Here is a 26,659-nt window from a genome sequence, read left to right as displayed (position 1 = left end):
TATTTCTCACCAACTATCAGTGACAAAAATCACTGCTATTTGAATGCAAGCACACACAACTGACACTATTTTAAAACTTTTCAGTAAGTCTGCTGCCCAATTAGCAGCATTGTGTCCCAAATAAACAAAGGGAACCCCAGCTATTTTCTTGTTTAGCTTTTGTTTTTTAAGAGTTGGTTTAAATAATCTGATAAGTGGCTGGTCCAATTAACAGCAATCCATTGTAGGTGTTAGTTATTGGGTCACCAGTTTATTTGTTCATACACATTCACTTTCTTACACACAAAACTATTTTGGGGCGAGGAGCTGTTGATCCAACTATTTGATTTAGCTGATGTACAAAATAGCTCAGTATAGCTTTCCAAAAGCATTTTAGTACTTTAAATAGTTATTTACAGGTGGAGGTGATACCTTTTAAAATGATCTGGTGCCAAGAAATATGAGATAATGTGTCTTTGTGACTATTGCCCAGTGGCTCTGATATTCATAATCATTAAATGCTTTGAGCGGCTGGTAATAGGCAGGTGTGGAGAGGTGAAAGGCCAGAGTGGGGAACCGAATAGGTCCCACAATGCACTCTGATTGTCTGTCAAGAAGGATTTTAAACTTATGTCCATGCAACCAAATTTTAGCAGAAACTACAACAGATTTCCGTCACTTTTCTGACTTAATTGCTTCCACGCAGATTCCATCACATAGTTTCTGACAAGGCTCCAACTAAAATTCCCAGGTAATAGTTGAGATTCTTAATTATTTTGTCAGATTTAGCATCTTTGCTCAACACTACAACCAAAATTACTTATTGTTCTTCTTCAGGGAACACGGCTCGGCAGATCAGGAAAAGTAGCTTCCCCTCCAGGGACTCTGTCTACACTTCTGGCCGTCTCGGAAAATCAGTCAACATAATCAAAGACCCCACCTAACCCCGGACATTCTCTCCCCTCTCCATTGAGCAGAAGGTACACAAGCATACAACCATGCTCAAGGACAGCTTCTAGTCCACTGTTATTGAAAAGCTTCCTAGCGCGATGAAATAGACTTCTGATCGTACAACCTACCTCGTTATGACCTTGCACTTTATTGTCTATCTGCACTTTCTCTGTAACTGTTGCACTTTGTTCTGCATTCCGTTATTGTTTCGCCTTGCACTACTTCAATGCATTGTTGTAACGAATTGATCTGTATTCAACGGTTATGAAAAACACGTTTTTTCGGCGTACCATATGAAAATAATAAGCCAATTTACCAACACACGGAAGCAGACAATATACCAAACGGGAGAAAATCTGTAGATGCAGTAAATCCCAAGCAACACAGATAAAATGCTGGAGGAACTCAGCAGTCCAGCCAGCACATATGGAAAAGAGTCAACAGTCGACGTTTCGGGCCGAGATCCTTCTTCAGGACCAATATCTCAATTACCTGTACACAAATATTTAAGGAAAATGTTTTCATATTTTGTAAGTAAGTCCAGCACTTTTTGTTTAGTGCAATGTATAAAACTACTGTTGTTAATTGGTCAACATTGCTCAACGAAAAATGCACACAGCTTACTTGTTGAGGTCTGCCCACACCTGATTTCCTCTTGGGTGATTGACAGAGTCCTCCCCCCGCCCCCGGTCAGTGAGCGGGGAGAGGCGGGACAGAACCGAGAGCGCAGGCGGCGCGGCGGTGTGTGGCTGCACTCGGTGACCGGCTCGGGCGCTGGATGAGAAAGTGTAGGAGGGCGCTGTAGCGGAGAAGGAGGGAAGGGCTGAGAGAGGCGCTGTTGGCAAGGTGCAGTCGGGGGACAGCCGGAGGGGGAGGCGCTGCGGCCAAGGAGCGAAGCGCTGAGTGAAGGGATGCACTCCGCAGTTACAGAGCGAACTTGCAGCGACCTGCCCACACACTGCAGCCGTCCTCAACGCCAGCCTTTTAATTAGTGAAATTTTTGGGGAGCTGAGTTAGGCGGCGGGGGCGGCGGGAAGAAAAGGTGCAAGTGACTGCAATACCTCGCACACGTCCCTGCCCCATTTTATTTGACAGCAGAGCTGGAGAGCGTCAGGAACGGTGACAGGGAAGCGTCTTCCACCTCCACCAGAAGCCCCATTGTCGTTAGCAAGAGGCAAAGCAGGGAGGCAGTCATGAGTGAAAAGTTTATGTAGACCCGTCCCGACAGCTGCTGGTTCCCTCTGCTCCGTCCTACTTCCTTGTTAAAATGCACGTTTTTTAAATTTGAACAGGAGTATTCAGGCATTAACTTTATCCAAGTAGGTAAAGAGAAGATTTGGTGGAAATGTCTGCGAGCATCCTGGAATTTGCCAACGTGATGCTGCTGAAGTGGCCAAAGGAATGGTTTTGACTGAAGCTGGAACGGGGTCCTGACAAACCGCCCGGATTGAGGTTTGATCTCACGCACCGGCAGATTTTACTGAGAGCAGCAACTTCGTTTCCCTGATTGTTACCTGAGTCAACAAAGTGAAGGGAAGAATGCACTCCAGCGTGTACAGGGCGAGAGCCGAAAAACAGAAGGGAAGGCTCAATTGTATGAATGTGGAAGTGTTTCTGCGGGGAGGCGCACCGTGGGGATTCACGTTGAAAGGTGGCCTTGAACACGGAGAGCCGTTGATCATTTCGAAGGTAAGGCCATTCGCACATTTGTGGAAAGAGAAATGCGCATCCCACGCTCTTCCTGTGTATTTTCATTCACTTGAAAGATGTTTAATGTACGGGGATCTGCACTCAATCTTTAAACCGTCATATGGGTGAAATAAAAATTTCAAACATCTTGACTTTCAGAGTTGAGTTGGTTTAAGTGTTCGGTGAACTTTAGTGGCGGGGGTTACGTCTGTGTCTGGGAAGGGGGTAAAATGAATGAGATTGGTGCGTCTTTCCTTCGGAATAAAGAGCAAGGAAGGGAGATGGAATTTCTGTGCTGAATTGAGGAGGAGGGGGGATCCGGTTTCCACAACAACCCGCTCGTTTAATGGCAAGCACGCCTCGTGCGTGTGTGTGTGTCGCCAGTGGGAGCTGCATCACTTGGTTGCACTCGCATTGTGGCTCCCGAACCTCTGCCCAAGGTCGCTTTGCAGGTCAGGTGAGGAAAAGGCAGAAATAAAACAGCATCATTTTCAATACCTGCATTGCTGAATAGTAGCATTTCGCCGGCTACATTGTAGAATTCATTGAACAGTGGTGATCTGAATAGGTTATTTCATCAGTCGTGCATACAAGCGGTTTAATGAGACGTGCGACACTTTCACGATTTCCTTATTTGTCCTCACCTTTCAATGTAGAGTATTTTCAATATAGATGCAGAATTAAGTTTCTGATTGAGAAGGGAAAGCTATTCGGGTACTTGTCAATTCTGATTGCTCTAGTATCTCAGTCACTATTGTGCAAGCAGATTACTTACTCACTTGATACTTTGCAAGGGCTTTCTATAATGTGAGCAAGATGGACTAACAGCAATCTGATCAGTTTGTTTTCAGTTTTAAACACTCAACAATAAAACTGAAAATTATTATTTTGTTGTCACATTGTGTTGTGAAGTAACTTTATTTCTAGGTATGAATTGGGCTAGAAACTAGATAAATTTTATTCCCGTTTAAAAGGTACCCCGAGCCATGTTAGAGATGACCTCTGTGCATTTGGAATAATGACTAATGGACTGTTTTTTTCTATCCATTAATAACAGTGGAATTATATTGGCTAACCAAGACTACAGTCACCATTTTCCATTCTAACTGACCCCAACTTCCTTTCTTTCAATCCCACCCACCCAAACCCTCCACCTCCCATGACTAAACATCTGTAGAATAGGCACCACCTGGCTAATTCGTAAAATATACCCCATTTGAATAGCAAAGAATAGACCTTCAACATATCGAAAGGGAGGGGTGGGAAGAAATAGTAACTGAACTTTGGTAAGGAGAAAGGCTGAAGGTGATCGTAAAAAGTTTGGGGCAAGAACCTGCAGTTTGGCATTTGACCTGACTTGATGTTTCTGTCAATACTTACTAGGTTCAGTGCAGTGATGTTATTTTTAAATATAGAACTACTATATTACTATTCATTATAAAAAGGACTGCTCACCTATTTGTAGGGAAATTGTGCTAGCTTTGAATCCCTTTATTAGGCTGCGATAATTAGTGTTTGGAGCTCATTGTTTCATGACTGCTTGTTTTCGGGGATGAACTGTTTCTGGCACATCCACACTGGAAACAAACTAAATGTAATTCACTTTTGGCTTGATCATTTCTATGAAAGTTGACATAAAGAAGCTGTTCTTTACTTCTGCTTCTTTGGAAAGCTTTGGCTGGTCTCCCAACTGGACATGACATCATCTACTGTTGCTTTGATAAATATATATATGATTTGCAATGTTGCCTCTATGATGTAAGAAAACTGGTGTATGTTTATGTCAATCATGGATGTAAACAGTTCATCTTAAAATCTGAGAGGGAAGATGTGACCAAAGTACAGTCCAGAGTAGCAATTATGATAGTGCAAAATGGAAGCCCATGCTTGTTAAATTGTCCAATTTTCTTTCATTATTGCTGTGCACAGCTAAGGCTAAGGTGACTTGTGAATCTGCTAATCACTTGTCAATAGATTTCTGCTGTTTGGATCCTCATCTTTAAAGGCATTGTTTCTTTTTCACATATTAGTATTTTACCATAGAATGATGTAAACTCAGAGTAGTTGCTGGAACCAGTAGTAGAGGGATATGACTGAAAGAGTTAGAACAAAAGAGAGACTGGCCATTATGATTGGTTTTGACCGGTGAAAATGTGTGTCCAGGGGCGGGTGGTTGTTGAGTACTGGAGAAAGTTGTGTATTTCAAGTTTGACAATTATATTTCCTTTGATTACAGTAAATTAAAGTTTAAAGATTTGGATACACTAACTTGTGTAGAATTGCAGAAACTTAAGTTGTGAAGGCAAAATGTCAAGTAACATTTTCTAAAGAAATATTGTTTTAACCCCTCACCATTAAGTAACATTTTCCAGTTCTTTTCTCTTCCTTTTGATTTATTTCAACATAAACATCTGTTTTGATCCTAAGCTCAAAATCACTGGTGTTACAGTTCATCATCAAAGCCTTGTACAATGGCTTCAGTGCTCCTGACTTTGGCAGAAAAAAAATCCGCCAGAAGTTTCCATTTTTTTTACAGCGAGTTATCACTGGTGGAAAATTCGGTGAAGACAAGAAGACATCCTATTGTCTTGTAGTCCTGTGGTGAAATGGTTTTTTTACTGTAGCATTAAACAGTGACCCACAATGAAAGAAGAGAAAACGTGGAGCCAAAATAAAACAGCTTGAGGATATCAGCTGGTCAAGCACTTAGTGTGGAGCCTAAAGGATGGTTGGCATTTCTTGACCTGAAATGTTGACTGTCCCTTTTGCCTCCACATGTGTTTCTTGGGTAGCTGAGTTCTACCAGCAGAGTTTTTAATTCTGCTTCAGATTCCAGCAACTGCTATCTTTTGTGATGTTTAAAAAAACACGTTTATATCAGAGTTTTAAGGCCTCTGCTATTGAAGTGTAGCCATTGTAAAGGAAATGTGAGAGCCAATTTGTTCAGAGCAAGCTCCCACAACAGCCAAGCCATTGTGACCAGATGTTCTCTTGACAATGTTAATTGAGGCTATTATTGGCCAGGTGTTATTTATTTATTAGCATCTGTACTGAGATAGTGAAAATCTTTTCTGTGCCATCTAGGCAGATCATGCCACGGCAACACACACAAAATGGTGGAGGAACTCAGCAGCTTAGGCAGCACCTATGGAAATAAATAAACAGGCAATCTTTTGCGCCAAGAAAAGGAAAGGGAAAACTGCTGCATTAAAAAGATGGGTGGGTGGGGCAGAGGGGAAGGAGGCTTGCTGGATGGTGATAGGTGAAACTAGATGGGTAGGAAAGGTCAAGGGATGGAGAAGAAGGAATCTGATAGGAGAGGAGAGTGGACCATGGGAGAAAGGAAAGAAGGAGGGGACCAAGGAGGAAGTGATAGGCAGGTGAGATAAGGTAAAAGACTAGAGTGGGGAATAAAAGAGGGGAGGTGCAGGGGAAAAAATTGCCGGAATGAGAAATCAATATTTCTTTTATTCAGAATATAATAGAATATAAGGAGTTGCTCCTCTATCCTGAGGGGTGGTCTTATCTTCATACATATATAGTCATGCCATACATAAATGCATTGACATACAAAAAGAAAAGGGAAAGCAGAAGATCATCTCTCCTACAGAGGAAGTGCAGTGCAAGTGAACAAATAAGGTGCAAGGGCCATGATGATGTAGACTGGGAGATCAAGATTTCATCCTGTAGCTTATGAGAGGCCTGTTCAAGAGTCCAATAAAGATACGATGGAAGCTATCCTTGAGTCTGTGATACATGCTTTCTTCTGTCTGAAAACGGGGGGCGGGGGGGGGGAAAGAGTTCCAATTCTCTCAAAAATTATGCAGTCGGAGTTTTGAGTGTCAATGGGGCATCAGCTTGATGTGTTTATAACAGTAGCTGAACTACTTCATTGGATCCTAAAGCATTTTGTTTTAATGTGAAAGAGACATGAAATATACAGGATAAATGCAAATTATTCCTTTCCTTCCTTGCTTTGGGGTATAGTGGATCACAGTGAGTAAAGCAACATGTTGTATTTTATATTCAAAGATTAGAATTGAAAAGCTCTGGAATGAACAACACAGAGCCAAAAAGAGTTTGTCTCCCTTTAGTGAGCTCATATAAATCTGACCCCAATACAGCCTTGATAATAATAACATACAAATTTACAACTTTAGAATGTTGTCTGAAGTTAGTCATTCATGACAATGAGCACATATTTTATTTGCCTAGTGAAAAACTTTTCTTAAAAGAAGAAAAGAAAGTGCAGGAGGCTTCCATCCAAAATGATATCAATGTCCATGTTTAAGAAGCAGCCTCATGGAAGCTGGGAAATGAACATGCAGAATGTAGCTGGACTTCTGGCTCTGGTCCAGGATAGGCAAAGAAATGCCAAGAAAGCGTGTAGTGTAGACAGCCTAGTTTGTTTAAACTGTAAAAAGGGAATCATTTTAAAGAAATCCCAGTCAGCCAGTTTTATTTTAAGCTCTTGTATGAAAAAAATGTTTTGAAAGCAGTCTATTTAATTAGGTTGCTTTCGGGAATTAGAAATAGGAAACACTGCGCAAATGCATTCAAGTAATGGCATGGTTCGAAACCGCTTTGCGATTCAGATTTGCGCTATAACTAATGTGGGACACTTGTTAATGGATTTGTATTTTTATTAAAACTCATATTTCACATTATACAAGTAGTGAGTCCCCCCCCTCCCCCCAGGAAAGTAGCTATGTGCAAAAACTTTAAGAAATGCTGGATAAAGTACAAACCAACAGCAAGCCACAGAATTAAAGCCTTTATTGGTACAGATTACAAATATGGAATTGCATCTTTTTGTGCCGATGTCCTCAGAGCTTTTTCTGATGCTTGGGGCTCATATTCAAACTGAACATAATGAATTAAGTTCCAGATAAAGGTTGTTCAGACTCCAAATCATGGTTACTGTTGTTCACCACAACTTTTACTGACAAACATTTTAGGTAGATGTTTGCACTTGCTGCAGTTCAAGTAGTTTTTAATTTAAATTGGTCACAGTTTCACACTTTGCATCAAGCATTGTCAAGTGCACGACAAATCAGAATCACACAGGATATAGAACATAAAGGCCAGCCAAGTTCATAGTCCTCTAGACATTGTTGCCCCACTACTTCACCTCATTTAAATATATCAGTGTTAAATTAGTAAACCTTTCCCACCTGTATGATTGCTCAGCTGCCTCTTACTGTTTCTATACTATTTGCTTCAGCCATTCCCTATGTAGTGATTTCGACATTTTGACCACTCTTTAGCTTGAGGAGATTTTCTTCAGAATTACCTGTTGGCTCACTTAACGACTCTCTCATAATGGGTTCTTGTTTTTTACATGAGAACATTCTTTCTGAATCTACTCTATTAAAATCTTCGCTAATTTTAAGGGAGCTTTATTAGGTCACCCCTTAGTTGCCTTCACTCGAGAAAATAAACCATCTGTAGCAGAGTCAAATATATTTTGACTTGTTCTGAGTTGCGTAGGAATTATTTGGTAATGGAAAGTAGCCCTGTGGCCTGGAGGGAATTGAATTCCCTTAACTCCTGGAAAGATGGTTGAATGTACATATAAAATAAATATTAATGCACAAATTTCTTGTATAGTTTGACTATAATTCAAATGAGCTGAGTTACACATCTTACTGATATTGCCATAATGCTGTGTAACTGACTTCAGTATGAAGAAATTCTGTATTTTATTTACTGAATAGTGCATTCGAGAAATTTCATGAATATGCAGCTTTACTCTAATGAAGGGTCAGGTTAAAATTTCATAATCTATAAAGTTTTCTGTTTTGCTAAAGGAATTGCTGGCATTAGGCCCTGCTGGTGTAACTGGTGGAGTGCTTGAACTGGCTGAAATGCTCAAAGACATCTTTAATCTCTCACTGTTGTGGTCTGAGGTTCCCACCTGCTTCAAACGAGTAGAAATCATTCTGATGCCCAAGGAGAGCAGGATAAGCTGCCTTGATGTCTATCACCCAATAGCCCTCACATCTACTGTAATGAAAGGTTGGTTATAGCTAGAATTAACATCTGCTTTAGCAAGGGCCTGGACCCGCTGCAGTTCGCCTACTGCCACAATCGGTCTACAGCGGACAAATTCTCACAGGCTCCCTACTCTGCTTTGGAGCACCTAGAGAACTCCAAGGTATACGTTATTGATTGATTACAGCTCAGCATTCAACTCCGTTATTCCCTCAGTTTTAATAAAGCCTGGGCCTCTGTGGCCCTTCTGTAACTGGCTCCTTGACTTCCTTATCAGAAGACCACAGTCAGTCAGGGGTGGTCATAACATCTCTTTGCTGGCAAGCAATGCAGTTGCACCTCAAGGATCTACTCTCACTATATTCATGATTGTGTAACCAAGTGCAGTTCAAATAGCATTTATAAACTCATTGATGACACCAGCGTTGTTGGTAGAATTTCAGGTGATAATGAGGCGGCTTACAGGAGCGAGATAGGTGAGTTGTCTGAGTGATGTCACAGCCACAACGTTGTACTCATCGTTAGCAAGGCGAAAGAACTGATTGTGGACTTCAGGGTGGGGAAGTGAGGAGAACCTACATCAATCCTCATTAAGGGATGAGCAACTTTGAGTTGCTGAAGGAGGAGGTACAGGAGCTTGACCCACGCTCAATGATTTAGAAACAGCATCTTCTCCTTTGCCGTCAGATTTCTGAATGGCCCAAGAACCCATGACACTACCTCGTTATTCCTTTTCTCTTTTACACTATTTATTCATTTATAGATTTTTTTGTCTTTGCACTGCACTGCTACTGCAAAACAATAAAGTTCACATGTCAGCGATAGTAAATATGATTTAGATCCAAACTTGTGCTTTATGTCAAATCTAACTTTGAACTGATTAAAAATAAAACTAAAATGCTGTCATCACAAGGCGGATGCACTTCAAAGAGAGGATTTTTGATCAGATTTCTGCCATTTGGCATCTATTTAAATTTCAGAGAGTTATCAAGCGAGTTTGTGTATGAAATGCAAGTGATTCAGAGATCTGGATCACATCTTAGTTATCTTGGTTCTTCATCTTATATTTGTCTACCACTGTAACTCTTCCATTCTTTTAGAACCTCTCTAATAACTAATAGAATGAGACTGTGTTTTGATGTCAGTTCCAATCTTTATTATGCACTTGAGAAGCTAGCTATGTTAAGACTGCTCAGCTTTAAATTGTAGAAGAGAATGACGAGCACAGAAAGGTGATTTATTAACCCGTTTAAGAATTTTATTCCATCTATCATCAGAAATCTGACAATTTAGTTAATCTTCCCAAGCTTTTTTTATTTTATCTAAAAAGTCTTGTCTAGAATCAATCAACAAGTTATAGATACCAGTAATAGAACCATTAACAAGAGGTTTTAAATTTAAAAGATCGTCCAGTAAATTTTTATCAGGACCTGTAGGAAAAGTAGTTAATTGGAAATGTAGGAAATCTCTAATTTGAAGGTATCTGTAAAAATGTGTTTTTGGGAGTGCAAATTTATTTGACAATTGGTCAAATGAAGCAAGAGATCCTGAGATAAACAGGTCCCAAAAACACTTAATACCTAGTTCATCCCAATCCTTAAAGACTTTGTCAGTCATGGAAGGGATAAAAAAAATTAAGGAGAATGGGAGATGATAATGAAAAAGTCACTAAACCAAAAAATTTCCTAAATTGAGCCCAAATCCTTAAAGTTTGCTTAACAATTATGTTATCTGTTATTTTATTTGCTGAAAAAGAAGAGTATGGTCCAAGAAGAGAGACAATAGAGGAATTTTTTACAGAATTAACTTCTAAGGAGACCCATGGTGGGTAATCTTTACGATAAATATAATAGGACCAGAAAGTAAGATATTCCTTATATTGGCAGCACAATAGTAAAACCTAAAATTGGGTATGGCTAGTCCACCCATCTCTTTATTTCTTTGTAGGTAAACTTTACTTAAACAAGCTTGTTTATTATTCCAAATATAAGATGTGCTCGTCATTCTCTTCTACAATTTAAAGTGGTTCATAGAGCTTACATTTCTAAACAGAAGCTGTCCAGTTTTTACCCGAATATTTCTCCACTTTGTAATAAATGCAACTCTAATTCATATGCCTCTTTAATTCATATGTTTTGGTTTTGCCCTAAAATTGAAAAGTTTTGGCGGGAAGTATTTCATACCTTCTCACAACTTTTTAGGGTCCAATTTGACCCAAATCCCCTTACTGCCTTGTTTGGTATTATTGCAAATGAGGATATAACTTTAAATACTCCTAACCTACAGGTTTTAGTTTTTACCTTTCTTTTAGCAAGAAGAGCAATCTTGCTTAAATGGAAGGAGTCTACCCCTCCTACACATCTTCAATGGCTAAGTGATATTATGCCTTATTTAAATTTAGAAAAGATCTGCTGCTCAGTCTTAAATTTGAAACAATCTTTTTATGATATCTGAGGACTTTTCCTAAATTACTTTTCCAAATTATAAAGTTTAACAGTGCACAGACTTTTATGTATATTTTTATCTTCTCTTCTTAAGCGAATATGTTTTTTTTCTAATTATCCATTATCATCCATCAGCTTTTTTCTTTGGTAGTTGGTAGGGGGTTGACTTTTTTTTATATAAAAAATTTATTTTATGATGTATGACCTATCTTTAAATTTTTGATTACAGAGTGGTATACCTTTATGTGTTATGCTATAACATTTTGATCAATTTTATTACAATATATGAATGTACACAAGTTATGTTGAGATGTATCTATGTGTTGCACTCGTAAATCTTGTTTTTTTCTTCTGAATAAAAATATTGTAAAAAAGGAAAAGACTGCTTAGCTTAATGGGAAGATTTCCTCTAGCTCTGTATTTGTGCCCTAGTGAATTTGTTATCATAGCAGCACAAGAACAAGAGAAGGCCATTCAATGCCTTGATCTGTTAAGGAATTCAGTAAGATCATATCTGATCTGTAGTTTAAAACCAACCCCTTGCCTTGGATCTATATTCTGTTGCACCCTCGGTTTGCAAATTTCTGTTGAATGTGTATTGAAATAATTCACCACATTTTTGCAGGATTAATCCGGTCTGTGCATGGTGGGGGTTGGGGGGCAGGGAGCCATATTGAAACTTTTAATGTTGCCATTTACCAGTGAAAATATTTTTCTCCATCTTTCAAAACATGAAGAGTTCAGTGAAATGGACCCTTTCTTTAACCCGAGGATCTACTCTCTGTCCCTCCTCACTATTTAACTATTGTTGCTCCAGTAGCATTCTGGTGAATCTGTACTGCGTTCTCCCAAAGGTACGTTTGAGGTTTGGCACTAGAGCCAGTTATTCAGCTGAAGCCAGTGGTTCCATGGACAACTGCTGTCCATGGCCTCCCTGGTGGTCTGCTTGTCTCTGGTCTCTGCACGCGCATTGAAACGTGGAAGTTGTAGATGAGCCTATACACTTGATGTTGCTGCTAGGCTTGTCACTGAGATGCTTTATGCTAGCTATGTCTAATATAGGTAGCACAAAACCATTTGGAGTCTCCCACCTTGTTTAAAAAGGTAAGTGGCTTGATTACTCATTTTTATTAGTTTGATTTATTTTTAGGCGTACTTAGTATTTTGTTTTGTCATGTTAAGCATGCCTGAGCTGTCTTTAAATGATTCTGATTATCTGAGAAGTGCTTATAGACAACGGCTTGTTGTCAGCAGGAGTACATGAATAGGCAGTTTGAGGCTCTCTGGGAAGTGTCTTGGGTTTAAATGCTGAGGCGTAGATGTCCCACGTGGCCTACTGCACCTCACTAGGCAACCTGGGCAGCCAGCCTTCCAGGCCGTTTGTCACCACTAATCCACAGAGGTAAGTATGTTTGCAGGAAAGTAAAGGCGGTGGAGGATCGGTGGGTGAGCCTGCATGGGAGGAACATTACAGAGCTTTGCTTTCATTTAGAACTAAGATTTCTTCTTAAGAACAAATTTTAAAAGCTAGCTGGACATGTCTGAAAATATTGGGTAAAAGTGAAACAAAGTTCCACCATGGCTGGCGTGAAAATGCTCAAAATGTTTAACAACAAAAACCACACGGTGAATTTTACGGTATCTCAGTATTCCTGTGAAATTTCTGCCAGTTCAAAGGATTTTGCTGTTGGGGAAAACCTGGTACATGTTTTAACTGAGAAATAATTAATATGGCATTGAGAATTTCCTGAATCTTAATAATATTTTGGGCTTTTAGTCACCAGCTTCATATCTGGTTTCTCATGTGATTTGTTAAGGAATAATACTGCTGTGAAATAGTTATGATATTATCCTGCACCAAAGGCATTGTTTAGGTGTGAGTTGTAAATGGGATATGGGACCTTGTTCGGTCATCTGTAGCATAATGATGTGGTGTTCCAATGGAGTTCGTTTCAGAAAGAACAGATTAAATTGAAGAAGCGAGGGACTGAACCCAACTTGGGGTTGGAAAGTTGACTTTGAGAATAGGGGAAAGGGCATACTGAGAAGTAGTAGTTAGTACCCAGTGTAGAGGTTTCAACAGCAGAGGGCAATGGGGAATACTGTACATTGATTAGAAACTGGTTTAGAAATAGGATGGGGCAATGTCATGAAAATAACTAATTAAACACAATGGTCTGAAGTTGAAGTATCAGAGTCTCCAGAGCAGACGATGACACCGTGTATGTGACAAAATTTCAAATAATTGGCAAACGTAGGCAAGAGCTTAGAATTTCATTAAGGTGGCTTGAAAGTGAAAGTTTTAGTAATTAGTGTGGATCAAGGAAGTTTTGAGCGTGAGGTGGTATTGTAGAGCTGAGTTTTGAGGTTGAATCTCTATTAATAGAGTCATGCAGTACACTAATTTACCACACTAGTTTGGGGAGAATAAAGGGAGGGTAATAACTGGGGTGTAGACATGAACCTTTGTCAGGAGATGACAGAAGTGTCTTTAGTTTTCCCAGTATTTAGTTGGAGACTGATCTGGTTCTTCTATAACTTAGGGTCCAGCCTGTAGATCTGATGATAAGATAGTCAAGGGAGGGGAAGAGTAAGAGTGGGGGAGGGGTATGGAAGGAAGAGGGGGAGGGAATAGAAAAGATGCTTAGATGCTGCCCAATGCACATGGGGCACTTTCCTACATTGTGAGAAAGGAGAATTCATCAGGTGTAGCAGAGCAAGATTGTAAGGACCTATGCAAATTTCGCGAGACAGTCGTGATCATTTCAAAATGGAAAAGAAAGATATTTAGTAATAGCTGCAGAGAGTCCAAGAGGATATCAATCTAACAGCTGTGGAGATGTATTTGCAGTGGAAATGTGGTCTGCAAGGAGATGATGTGGGGAGGTGTTGATGGCTATTGCATTGGCAGTTTTATTATGGGAGAAAAGTAGGTCCATAATGTGTGGACCTATTAACAGGTGATGGGTAGAGGGTTAGGGTTGCACTAATGGAGATGAGAATGGAGGGTCTGGCATTGGATGCTAATGGGAGTGATTGGTCAGGCAGGAGAGGCAACAATGTTGTTCTTGGCTTCTAAGCAGGCAGTAGAATAGAACAGGGAATTGCATGTGGTCTTTTCAGTGGTGTGCATTTATGAGTATCGTAAGGAAGAAGAAAAGTACTTGGGGCAAAGATTTGAGGCAAAGTTAAGGAAAGATTTAAGAAGGTTGACAGTGGTACATTGTAACAATCAAGCTGAGATGTTAAAGAAAAAAAGTAAATTATATTTGTCACGTATGTTATGCTTTGGTCACTCTAAAACATAAAAATGAATTGAAATAAAAGCAAGCGGGTCCAGAATAATGTATCTAACTTTGTGTTTAATTTCAGCGAGGCGCACTCAAATTACATAGCGTCATGATGTATGCGTTTCACCTAATTTTTACATATAACCCATAATGATTTAAAGAATGCTAAATGAAACAATATATTTACAATATTACTCAAACACTGCTGAATTATTAAATACACACACTCTTTCCTGCTTAGCTGAACTCCAACTCAATATAGAAAGTATCATATACACATACGTACACACACACACAATATATATTTTTATTTCAGTATACTATATAGTACAACTACTATATAGACATTCACAACATAATAAATTTTTAAATTTTCCCATTCAGGCCTTAAGATTTAATCACTGTGGAGGCTATCTTACTCTTGTAGGACAGTGTCTTTCCTGACAAGGGAAGGGATCACTCTGCTTGGCAGGTGAGGCTTGTGGCTGTGAAACAATCTTAGAGTTGGCTCTAAGACTGCCGGAAATGGTGCTGACAGCTCTGGATACTTTCTTCACCTTTTCTCTCCTCTCCTTTTCAACTTGTCTTTTTCTTACCTTTCTTTTCTAAGTTTCTGTGAGCATCTCTGCATTTGCTGATTTCTCAAGAAATTAGGCCCCATTTATCCTCTTCCATTTCCATAGCACTTATGTCATCCTTCTCTCTCTTCTCTTTTACTTCTTCCTCGGATGTGCATCCTGATTTTTGGGAAGATGCATTTAGTTCACTGGAGTATTCTCTTGTTAATCCTATTGCTCTCTTTACAATCTGTTCTCTCTAAGAGTTTCCTCAACCACAATATTAACTGAGGAATCCTCTGTTTTCATATCTCCATTGACTGCTTCTTTTTGGACTTCCCTTAATCCCAACTTGGCTTTGGTCTTTGCATCTACTTTTTCAAGCAGCTTTTTGTCTCCCACTTGAAGTACATGCAATAATCTTAATGCACACAGAGTAGGTTCTGGTTCTGTATACTCACAAAAGCCGATTGCTTACAAATTTCCTGAAGCTCTTTGAACTCTCTTCCAGTTTAAAACCAAGCCACATTTTACAAACAACTGCCTGATTGCCATATCAGAAGCTTATTCAGATAAAACTGCTTTGGTCAGAGCACTGCTTTCCTCATTTTCATGATTCCTCTGAGCAGTATGGTCCCCCCCCCCGGTCCAGTATGCTTTCCAAATAGAGGCACAGAACTCAGCACCAACACCTGGTTGTCCTCTGTGGGGTAACGTTTCATGGTGTACAGCATGGAGAAAGTTGTACATCCAGTGCATTTCATAACTTGGTATCAGTTGACTCTATTTCAGGGGATGTGGCATGCAATTAGTTGATGGATGGATTTCCAGTCGAGTTGTAGTTGCCTCTGTCACTCAATCTCCACAATGCTGGCCTTCCTGTTTTTACCACATGCAAGTCCAATGTGGCTTGTTGGTTGTTGTACTTCAGTGTTACAAATGCCATTCCGACAGGAGTTATCTTTTCTCCAGTATCAATAAGTTCTTAGTTGGATATCTACAGGGTTCAGTTCAGTATCATTGATATCCCATTCAAACTCATTTGTGGAATGACTGAAACAGCTGAGCCAATGTCCAATTCTGTTTTAATTATTTTGCTGTTTATTTCTGGTGTAAGCCATATAGCTTGTCTGTTGTTAGTTTCCGCACTCAAGGCTACTCAGTCCTGGGTCACTCTCATCATTATCAGATTTTTCATCAACAGCATGCAGATTAGTGCTTTCTTTGAAACTGCATCTTGAGTTTTCAGCTTTTTCTCTTCCCTGTGCAGTCCATTTATTTTAGTCTGTGCAACATGCTCTTTGAATGTGCCCTCCTTTGTTGCATTTTCTGCAGATTTTACCTTTAAATACACCTTTACCTTGGTCTGGTGTATGTGAGCCCCTTCCACAAGTTTATTTGCCCTGACCGATTTCTGTCTAGACATTGCAGTTTTGTTCACGCTCACTTTCATTCCTGACTGCAACTCAGTTTGTATCTCTGCCGGCTGTTTCCATTAACACAGCTATTTCAACTACCCTTTTAAATGTAAGTTACGCTTCAGTTAGCAGATGATTTTGAATGCTTTCTCTTCAGATTCCACAAACTAAATGATCTCTCAGTGCATCATTAAGCCCATCACTAACTGACAATGTTTAGACAACTTCTTCAATTCACCCATGTATGCTGAAATGGACTCGCCTTGCTTTTGATTCCACTTATGAAATCAGAAGTGTCAACAATGGTGTCATTCTGAATGTTCCTGCACTACTTCCATGATATCAGCAAAGCTGATTCTATTTGGTTTGGTTGGGCGAGTTAAACTTTGAAGCAAACTGTATGTGTTTAAACCCAATGCACTCAGCAAAACTGGTAATGGGTTTTCATTGACTATTTCATTTGCATTAAAATACTGCTCAATCTTTTCAGCATACATTATCTTTTGTGTAATCAAATGAGCCAATCTTTCAGATGTAGCTAGCCATTTTTGCTCCTCTATTTTTAGGATTATTATCACCCAGTACTCACTGTTTATGAAACTTTGAATTGTTTCATTTTCTGCCTTTTTTTGTACTTCATGACCTGTACAAAAAGGACGGGTTGCACTTGAATCCCAAGGGGACCAATATCCTGGCAGGGAGGCTTGCTAAGGCTATCGAGGGGAGAATTTAAACTAGAATTGCTGGGGGTGGGAAGTGAACTGAAGAAATGGAAGAAGGGGCTCACGAATAGAGAAAGTTTGGAGACAGTGTGAGAGGGAGGATAGATAGGTGATAGAGAAGGGACGAGCTCAGGCTGATGGTTTGAGATGTGTCTATTTTAATGCAAAGAGTATTATGAACAAAGCGGATAAGCTTAGAGTGTGGATCAGCACTTAGAGCTATGATGTTGTAGCCATTACAGAGACTTGGATGGCTCAGGGGCAGGAATGGTTACTTCAAGTGCCAGGCTTTAGATGTTTCAGAAAGGACAGGGAGGGAGGCAAAAGATGTGGGGGAGTGGCACTGCTGATCAGAAATAGTGTCACGACTGCAGAAAAGGAGGAAGACATGAAGGGATTGTCCACTGAGTCTCTGTGGGTGGAAGTTGGAAACAGGAAAGAGGTCAATAACTCTACTGGGTGTTTTCTTTATAGACCACCCAATAGTAACAGGGACATAGAGGAGCAGATAGGGAGCCAGATTCTGGGAAGGTGTGGTAATAACAGGGTTGTCGTGGTGTGAGATTTTAATTTCCTAGATATTGATTGGCATCTCCCTAGAACAAGGGGTTTAGATGGGATAGAATTTGTTAGGTGTGTTCAGGAAGGTTTCCTGACACAATATGTAGATAAGCCTACAAGAGGAGAGGTTGTACTTGATCTGGTATTGGGAAATGAACCTGGTCAGGTGTCAGATCTCTCAGTGGGAGAGCATTTGGACATAGTGATCACAATTCTATTTCCTTTACCATAGCATTGGAGAGGGATAGGAATAAAGTTAGGGAAACGTTTAGTTGGAGTAAGGGGAACTATGAAGCTATCAGGCAGGAACTTGGAAGCATAAATTGGGAACATGTTCTCGGAAAATGTACGGAAGAAATGTGGCAAATGTTCAGGGAATATTTGCGTGGAATTCTGCATAAGTACGTTCCAATGAGACAGGGAAAGGATGGTAGGGCACAGGAACCGTGGTGTACAAAGGCTGTTGTAAATCCAGTCAAGAAGAAAAGCTTATGAAAGGTTCAAAAAAACTAGGATAGATATCTTGAAGATTATAAGGCTAGCAGGAAGGAGTTTAAGAATGAAATTAGGAGAGCCAGAAGGGGCCATGAGAAGGCCTTAGCGGGCAAGATTAATTAAAACCCCAAGGCATTCTACAAGTACATGAAGAGCAAGAAGATAAGACGTGAGAGAATAGAGAATCAAGTTTGACAGAGGAAAAGTGTGTATGGAACCGGTGGAGATAGCAGAGGTACTTAATGAATGCTTTGCTTCAGTATTCACCACAGAAAAGGATCTTGGCAATTATAGGAATGACTTGCAGTGGATTGAAAAGCTTGTGCATATAGACATTAAGAAAGAGGATGTGCCAGAGCTTTTACAAACCATCAAGTTGGATAAGTCTCTAGGACTGGATGAGATGTACTCCAAGGCTACTGTGGGAGGCGAGGGAGGAGATTGCTGAGCCTCTGGCGATGATCTTTGCATCATCAATGGGGAAGGGAGAGGTTCCAGAAGATTGGAGGGTTGCAGATGTTGTTCCCTTATTCAAGAAAGGGAGTCAAGATAGCCCAAGAAATTATAGACCAGTGAGTCTTACTTCAGTGGTTGGTAAGTTGATGGAGAAGATCCTGAGAAGCAGGATTTATGAACATTTGGGGAGGTATGATATGATTAGGAATAGTCACCATGGCTTTGTCAAAGGCAGGTCGTCCCTATGAGCATGATTGAATTTTTTGAGGATGTGATGAAGCACATTGATGAAGGTAGAGCCGTAGATGTACTGTAATGGATTTCAGCAAGGCATATGACAAGGTACCCATACAAGACTTGCTGTGAAATTAAGGAGGCATGGGATCCAAGGGGACATTGCTTTGAGCATCCAGAACTGACTTGCTCACAGAAGGCAAAGAGTGGTTGCAGACAGGTTATATTCTGCATAGAGGTTGGTGACCAGTTGTGTGCCTCAAGGATCTGTTCTGGGACCCTTACTCTTCGTGATTTTTATAAATGACCTGGATGAGGAAGTAGAGGAATGGGTTAGTAAATTTGCTGATGACACAGAGATTGGGGGTGTTGTGGATAGTGTGGAGGGCTGTCAGAGGGTACAGTGGGACATTGATAGGATGCAAAACTGGGCTGAGAAGTGGCAGATGGAGTTCAACCCAGATAAGTGTGAGGTGTTTCATTTTGGTAGGTCAAATATGATGGCAGAATATAGTATTAATAGTAAGACTCTTGGCAGTGTGGAGGATCAGAGGGACCTTGGGTCAGAATCTATAGGACACTAAAAACTGCTGCGCAGGTTGACTCTTTGGTTAAGAAGGTGTATGGTGTATTGGCCGTGGGATTGAGTTTAAGAGCCAGGAGGTAATGTTACAGCTCTATAGGACCCTGGTCAGACCCCAGTTGGAGTACTGTGCTCAGTTCTCATCACCTCACTATAAGAAGGATGTGGAAACTATAGAAAGGGTGCAGAGAAGATTTACAAGGATGTTGCCTGGATTGGGGAGCGTGTCTTATGAGAATAGGTTGAGTGAACTTGGCCTTTTCTCCTTGGAGCAACAGAGGATGAGAGGTGACCTGATAGAGGTGTATAAGATGATGAGAGGCATTGACTGTGTGGATAGTCAGAGGCTTTTTCCCAGGGCTGAAAAGGTTGCCACAAGAGGCACAGTTTTAAGGTTCTGGGGGTGTAGGTACAGAGGAGATGTCGGGTAAGTTTTTTACGCAGAGTGGTGAGTGTGTGGAATGGGCTGCTGGTGACAGTGGTGGAGGTGGATACGATAGGGTCTTTTAAGAGACTCTTGGACAGGTACATGGAGCTTAGAAAAATAGAGGGCTATGGGTAACCTTTGGTAATTTCTAAGTAAGTACATGTTCAGCACAGCATTGTGGGCCAAAGGGCATGTATTGTGCTGTAGGTTTTCTATGTTTCTAAAATCTTGACCATTTTTCTCTGGGTTTTAAAAAATAAACTTAATTGTCTCACTGCGCCTCAGCAGACTGGTAGTAGTGAAATTCAAATGGTTCTGTTTATTGACAGAGAATGTATACGGTATACAATCTGAAATTTTTATTCTTCACAGACATCCACAAAAAACAAAAACCCCAAAAGAATAAACATCAGAAAAAAACGTTAGAACCGCAAAGCTTCCTCTCCTCCCCCCTCCACCGTGTAAGCAGCAGGAAAGCATCAACCTCCCTCCTCCACTTTGTTTAAAAATACCTCAGCACTGTTACATTTTGTAATTCCGAAACATAAAAACCATCAAATTTTTTTTTAAAACAAGCGAGTCCAGAATGACATATCTAACTTTGTGTTTACTTTGTGCAAGTATCATGTGATAAAACTGGAATGTTTAATCAAACAATATATTTAGAATATTAATCCTACTACGAATAAATACACAGCAATGTACATCGAAACAAGCAGTGAAATGCTTCACTTGTGTCAACAGTTGTTCCTGGACAACACGCAAATGCTGCCATTTTCTGCCGCCAGCATAGCATGCCCACCCACACCTTGTGTGGGTGGAAACTGGAGTACTAGGAGTGTTGCAGAGAATGCACATGCTCCTTCCAGACGGCAGCAGGTATTGAATCCCAATCACTGGTGCTGTAAAATGTTATACCACCCACTACACTAGTGGTTTGGGAACCAAGTGGAAGTATTTTCTTGCAATCAATCTCAATTGAAATCTGAATAAAATCAAGCACAAGTGTGCTCTTTCAAAAAGTCCCCTGGTCAGTTTCAGTCAGAATATAACACTGCATCTTAGCAGTTGAGAGGAATCTGAAAGGACCTCAAATAATTTTAATTTTTATTACTTTCTACATGCTGATTAAGCTTTCACTTTATATTTTGACCTAAAGGTCACAAAATGAGATGGGGTCCCATATTATCACAACCCATTACCATGGAATCTTAGAAAGGTGCGGCAGAAGTGCGTGACATTTATCTCACTGTCTATGCTGGCAGTAAGGGAAGACAAATTCTCCAATTATTCCTACTTGGCTACATTTTTGTATGAGCCCTGCAGAGTTTTCTCATTTGGCAATTTATCCTATTCCCTCTTGTCAAATCATTTAGTTTATTATCCTATGCACTAGTATGGTGAGGTATAGGCACACTGGAAAAAGTTGCTTGCAGCAGCATCACAAACACAGATTCAAACAACTCTGCTTCTGAATCTGGCAGCATGGGATGGGGCCTTCTGCCCCGCTGGTAAGGATGAGAAAGAGGTAGGTGTGTGCTGGGTGGTGGGAGGCCTTGATCAGAGATGCTACCTTCTTGAGGCAGTGCCTCTTGTAGGCACTGGAAATGGTAGGGAGATCTGTATACATGATGACCTGGGCTGTGTCCATTACACTCTGCAACCCTTTTGAAAACTATTATTAACTTTATTTACAAGTTTTTCATGGGCTGTAATAATTATTGTGTATTAAATTCTTATTGCAGGTCTAGGTCTTTGGCCAGTTACCATCAGTCTGTGTCCTTTTATTCCTAAACTTTCCCACCACTGGCAAACAGCTTCACCTTATCATCATTTATTACCTTAACAGTGGAATACCTATATGTAGGAGGAGAAATGATCTCATGAAGTAACAAAATCATTGGTAGTATATGCCAAATTGATAAATGAAAATAACAGTCCTTTGTAATTTTGTTTTCAGAAACAGTTAAGAGTTTTTGTTCCATTTTCTCAACCTAGTTTTAAAACTAAGTTAGCTGTGGTTTAATGAAGATTGATATATAAAACTGCAATCATTAAATTGTGGAAGCACATGTCCTGAAGGAGTTCCCTCAGCCCATTATGTTCATGCCAACTGATAAAAAACTAGTCAGGGTAACAGCAGTATGGATTCACTCCTGTAATCTACAACACTAAGGATCATCAATCAGGAATTTTTAGAATGTGGAGAAGCTTTCTGCCTCAAATACACTTACAGGAAAGGAATTCAAGTCTCCTCCACTTTATGGATGTAAGAGGTTTCTCTAAACTAATTATTCCATATGACATTTTAAATATCCCCACCCCTGATATTTATCTGGAAGGAAGAACTAGCCACCATATCTTTGCCTCTTGGGCAATACTCAGATTTCAATTAATATATGACTTTTGAAAGGACCTTCACTCTAAAACCAGAATCAAACTGTTCAATAAGTGGATCAGCCACAAGGTTTATGTATACACCTGCTGGAGAAATCTTTTTGTTTTAACAATACTTGCATGGTATTTCTCTATCACAGATAGCAGGTTACAAAAACACAAAACTGGTTGTTTTGGCCTAGGCATCAGATTTTGCAGCAGATTTGTTTTTTTTTCTTACTGGCTGCAATCTTTGGATAACTTGATGTATTCCAGGTTCATATTTAACTTGCTACAAGCAACCAGCATGTGAATGAAAAGCATGAAGATAAATTGTTCACAGCTGTTCCCCCATTTACAGAAAAGTCCTCACAGTGGGATTCTTAATGCTACAAAATAAAAGCAAAGGAATTCCTTAATTTTTAAGCATATTTTAGATGGCCTCATAAATGCCCTGATTTTAGAAAGTTAAATAAAGTACAAATAACTCAAATATTTTGAAATGTATTATTGCTTGCTGTGGACCCCCACATTTAGCATAGATTTCAAATCAGAGTTAGTCATAGTTGCAAGATAATATATATTGGAATTCTGTTATTTTATTTATTTTTTGCTTGTTTTAATTGATGTAAAGTCTGTAAACTTTATTTGTATATATGAATTTTAAACATTTTGCAGAGAAATCCATTTCAAAGGAAAAACTAATTTATGATGGGAGCCTAAAATTTAATAAAAATAGTATCTGCCCCGATAACACTTCTGTAAAAACTCAAATTTCCTATAACAAAGCATATTTGCAGGGTATTTTGTAATGAAACCACAAGTGGATTCTGTTAATCGGGACACATCATGACCAGTGCATTCTGGCCCAATCAAACAACTGCCCCAATTATTAGATGTTTCATGGAAATTTTTTTTTTAAAAAAAAAGGTATTTTTAAAAAAAGACAAACTACTTTTTAAGTGAGTCACAAATTATGTATTTAAATAATGTACAGAACAAATTAGAACACTACCAGTACAGTACAACTGTGTATTAGTTCCTCATAGTTATTGTTCAAGGAATTAATACAGTGTACGCTGCAGTATTCCTTTGACTGTAAATGGGCAAAATCAGTGCACCTAGTGCAGATAATGGACTGCCTTAGTACAATGCTTTCAACGATTACATCCTCCAAATCTTCAATTTCATTGTAACATTCAAGATGATTGCCGATGCCTTCAAATTCTTCACAGTCCCTAACCTGTTGAAGTAGTGAAATCGTTTCATTTTCACTCCCGGCTGTTTCTGACATCTCCAAGACTGAATGTTTCAAACTGCAGTAAAAAGAAGAGTTCTGAATTGTCTGACTGCTTATTTCTTGCCAACTATCAGTGACAAAAATCACTGATTTTTGAACACAAGCACACACAACTGATGCTATTTAAAGACAGATCACGCTAAGCATGGTGTTGTGTCTAATGGGCACGCAAGTGCATATCATTGAAACCTGTCGCAATGAAGAGGCACAATATCCCAAATAAATGAAGGAAATCCCAGCTATTGATTAGTTTTTATTCCAGTAAAAAGTAAGGACAATAAGTGTGGGGAGAGCCAGCCTTGGATAACTAAGGAAATAAAAGATAGTATCAAGTTAAAAGCTCGTATACAAAGTCGCAAGGAGTAGTGGGAGACTGGATGATTGGAAAAACTTTAAAAAGCAACAAAGAACAACTAAGCAAGAAATAAGGAAAGGGAAGATAGAGTATGAAAGTAAATTAGCACAAAATATACAAACAGATAGCAAAAGTTTTTAGAAATATATAAAGCGGAAGAGGGTGGCTAAATTCAACGTAGGTCCCTTGGAAGGTGAGAAGAAGAAATTGATATTGTGTGTTAAGGAAATGGCTGAGGCATGTGAACGACTATTTTGTGTCGGTTTTCATGGTGGAGGACGTCTAATATGCTAAAGAATGATGTTATGGACGAAATGGGAGGTGAGGACATCGATTAAAATCACTGTCACTAAAGAGATAGTGATGAACAAACTAGAGGGCCTGAAGGTAGATAAATCCCCTGGTCCTGATGGGATGCATCCCAGGATGCTGAGGAAATTGGTGGAGGTTATAGTAGATGCCTTGGTAAGCATCTACCAAAATTCTCTAGACTCTGGCAGATTGGAAGACAGCAAATGTCATGCCACTTTTTTTAAAAAAGGATGTAGGCAAAAGGCGAACAAGTATAGGCCAGTTAGCTTGAAGCTGTCATAAAGGAAGAAATAACAAAACATTTAGAAAGGAGTGGTTCCATTAAACAGATACAGCATGGATTCATAAAGACCAGGTCCTATTTGACAAACTTGAGTTATTTGAGGACATAATGAGTGCAGTGGATTGAGGGAACAGGTGGATATCGTATACTTGGATTTCCAGAAGATGTTCAATAAGGTGCCGCACAAGAGACTTATAAATAAGATACAGATGCATGGAGTTGGAGGGAGTGTATTGGCATGGATAGTGGATTGGTTAACCAACAGAAGGCAGAGAGTTGGTATAAATGGGTGTTTCTCTGGTTGGCAGTCAGTGGTGAGTGAGGTGCCGCAGGGGTCAGTGCTGGGCCCACAGCTGTTTACCATTTACATTGATGATTTGGAAGAGAGGACTGAGTGTAGCGTAGCAGAATTTGCTGAAGACACTAAACTGAGTGGAAAAGCAAATTGTTCAGAGGATGTGGAGAGTCTGCATAGGGATATAGATAGGTTAAGTGAGTGGGCCAAGGTCTGGCAGATGGAATACAATGTTGGTAAATGTGAGATCATCCACTTTGGAAGGATTAATAGAAGAGCAGATTATTATTTAAATGGTGAAAGATTGCAGCATGCTGTTGTGCAGAGGGATTTGGGAGTGCTTGTGCATGAATCGCAAAAAGTTGGCTTGCAGGTGCAACAGGTTATTAAGAAGGCAAACGGAACGTTGGCCTTCATGCTGGGGTAACTGAATTTAAGAGCAGAGAGGTCATGTTGCAACTATAGAGGGTACTGGTGAGGCCGCACCTGGAGTACTGTGTGCAGCTTTGGTCTCCATACTTGAGGAAGGACATACTGGCTTTGGAGGCAGTGCAGAAGAGGTTCCCCAGTTGTTTGCAGAGATGAAGACGTTAACTTATGAGGAGAGATTGAGTCGCTTGGGACTATACTCTCTGGAATTCAGAAGAATGAAAGGGGGTCTTACAGAAACATACAAAATTTTGTAAGGGGTAGATAAGATGGAAGTAGGAAAATTGTTTCCATTGGTAGGTGAGACCAGAACTAGGGGACATTGCCTCAAGATTCAGGGGAGAAGATTTCGGATGGAGATGAGGAGAAACTGTTTTTCCCAGAGAATGGTGAATCTGTGGAATTCTCTGCCCAGGGAAGCAGTTGAGCCCTCCTCACTAAATATATTTAAGATACAGTTAGATAGATTTTTACATAGTAGGGGAATTAAGGGTTATAGGGAAAAGGCAGGTAGATGGAGCTGAGTTTACGGACAGATCAGCCATGATCTTATTGAATGGTGGGGCAGGCTTGATGGCCTACTCCTGCTCCTATTTCTTATGTTCTTTAAGAGTTGTCCCAAATAAGTGACTGTCCTGATTATTTGATGACCCATTCATTGGAATCCACTGTATTTATAAATAAAAATTTGTATTCAAATGGCTTTTCCCCATAATTCTTTTGCCTAGCCTGTGGAGAAAAGATACAATTCAGATCTAAGGTAAGCTTTATTGAATGAGATGTGTTGCTTGCATCAATGACCAACACGGCCTGAAGATGTGCTGGGGGAGCAATCTGCAAATGTTGCCATGATTAAGGTGTCAACATAGCATAGCCACAACTTACTAATCCAAGCTCGTCCATCTTTTTGGAATGTGATAGGAAACCAGAGCAGCTGGAGGAAACCCACGTGGTTACAGGGAGAACATGCAAACTCCTTCCAGATGGCTGTGGGTATTGAACTCGAATCTTCCGATCGCTGGCACTGTAAAGTGGAACGCTAACCGTTTTCTTGCTGTGCCACTCAGCTGACTCATTGGTAGTAAATGGAAGATTATGGGTTTGAACTGTACATGTGTAGACATTTCAAAAGTACTGTTTCTTTCATGGTAATGACTCTGAATGCAAATGGTTTGTTGTCGTTGCTATTGCCAGAGCTAGATACAAATTGGAGTTGCACACTGAAAATTATATACAAGTACAAAATAGAAATAATGTGAATGATTCATAATAGTTTCAACCTTCTGCCAACACCCTTATTACATCACTGGTGTTTCAATCTCTACTGGTTGTTTGTATCTTGTCAGTGAGACCCGTCTCTTAAGAATTCATGAAATAGGAGTTGACTGCACTTTATCTTGCACTGTTCACGTGAAACTTCTTAACCCATCTGGAATTGGTCCATCATGGCAGGTAAGATCTTGCCAAAAATGGTGTTACTTCATATATTTCCACATGGATAAGTACTTA

At 39.9% G+C, this 26,659-nt stretch overlaps 1 protein-coding gene across 2 annotated transcripts in view; it reads left to right on the top strand.

Moving 5' to 3' along the window:
- Positions 1-1,820: 1,820 nt before the first annotated feature.
- The window catches only part of shroom3 (shroom family member 3), a 416,299-nt gene continuing 391,460 nt past the window's right edge, over positions 1,821-26,659 (top strand). Inside the window, exon 1 of one of the 2 annotated variants that reach the window (XM_073065053.1) lies at positions 1,821-2,619. In XM_073065053.1, coding sequence (XP_072921154.1) covers positions 2,470-2,619 — 150 coding nt within the window. In that variant the 5' untranslated portion in view covers positions 1,821-2,469. The remainder of the gene's footprint in view (positions 2,620-26,659) is intronic. The other variant, XM_073065043.1, reaches the window with a different exon arrangement.

The sequence above is a fragment of the Hemitrygon akajei genome, chromosome 13, assembly GCF_048418815.1.
Source record: "Hemitrygon akajei chromosome 13, sHemAka1.3, whole genome shotgun sequence".
NCBI lineage: Eukaryota > Metazoa > Chordata > Chondrichthyes > Myliobatiformes > Dasyatidae > Hemitrygon > Hemitrygon akajei.
This window is presented reverse-complemented; position numbering and strand designations above follow the sequence as displayed.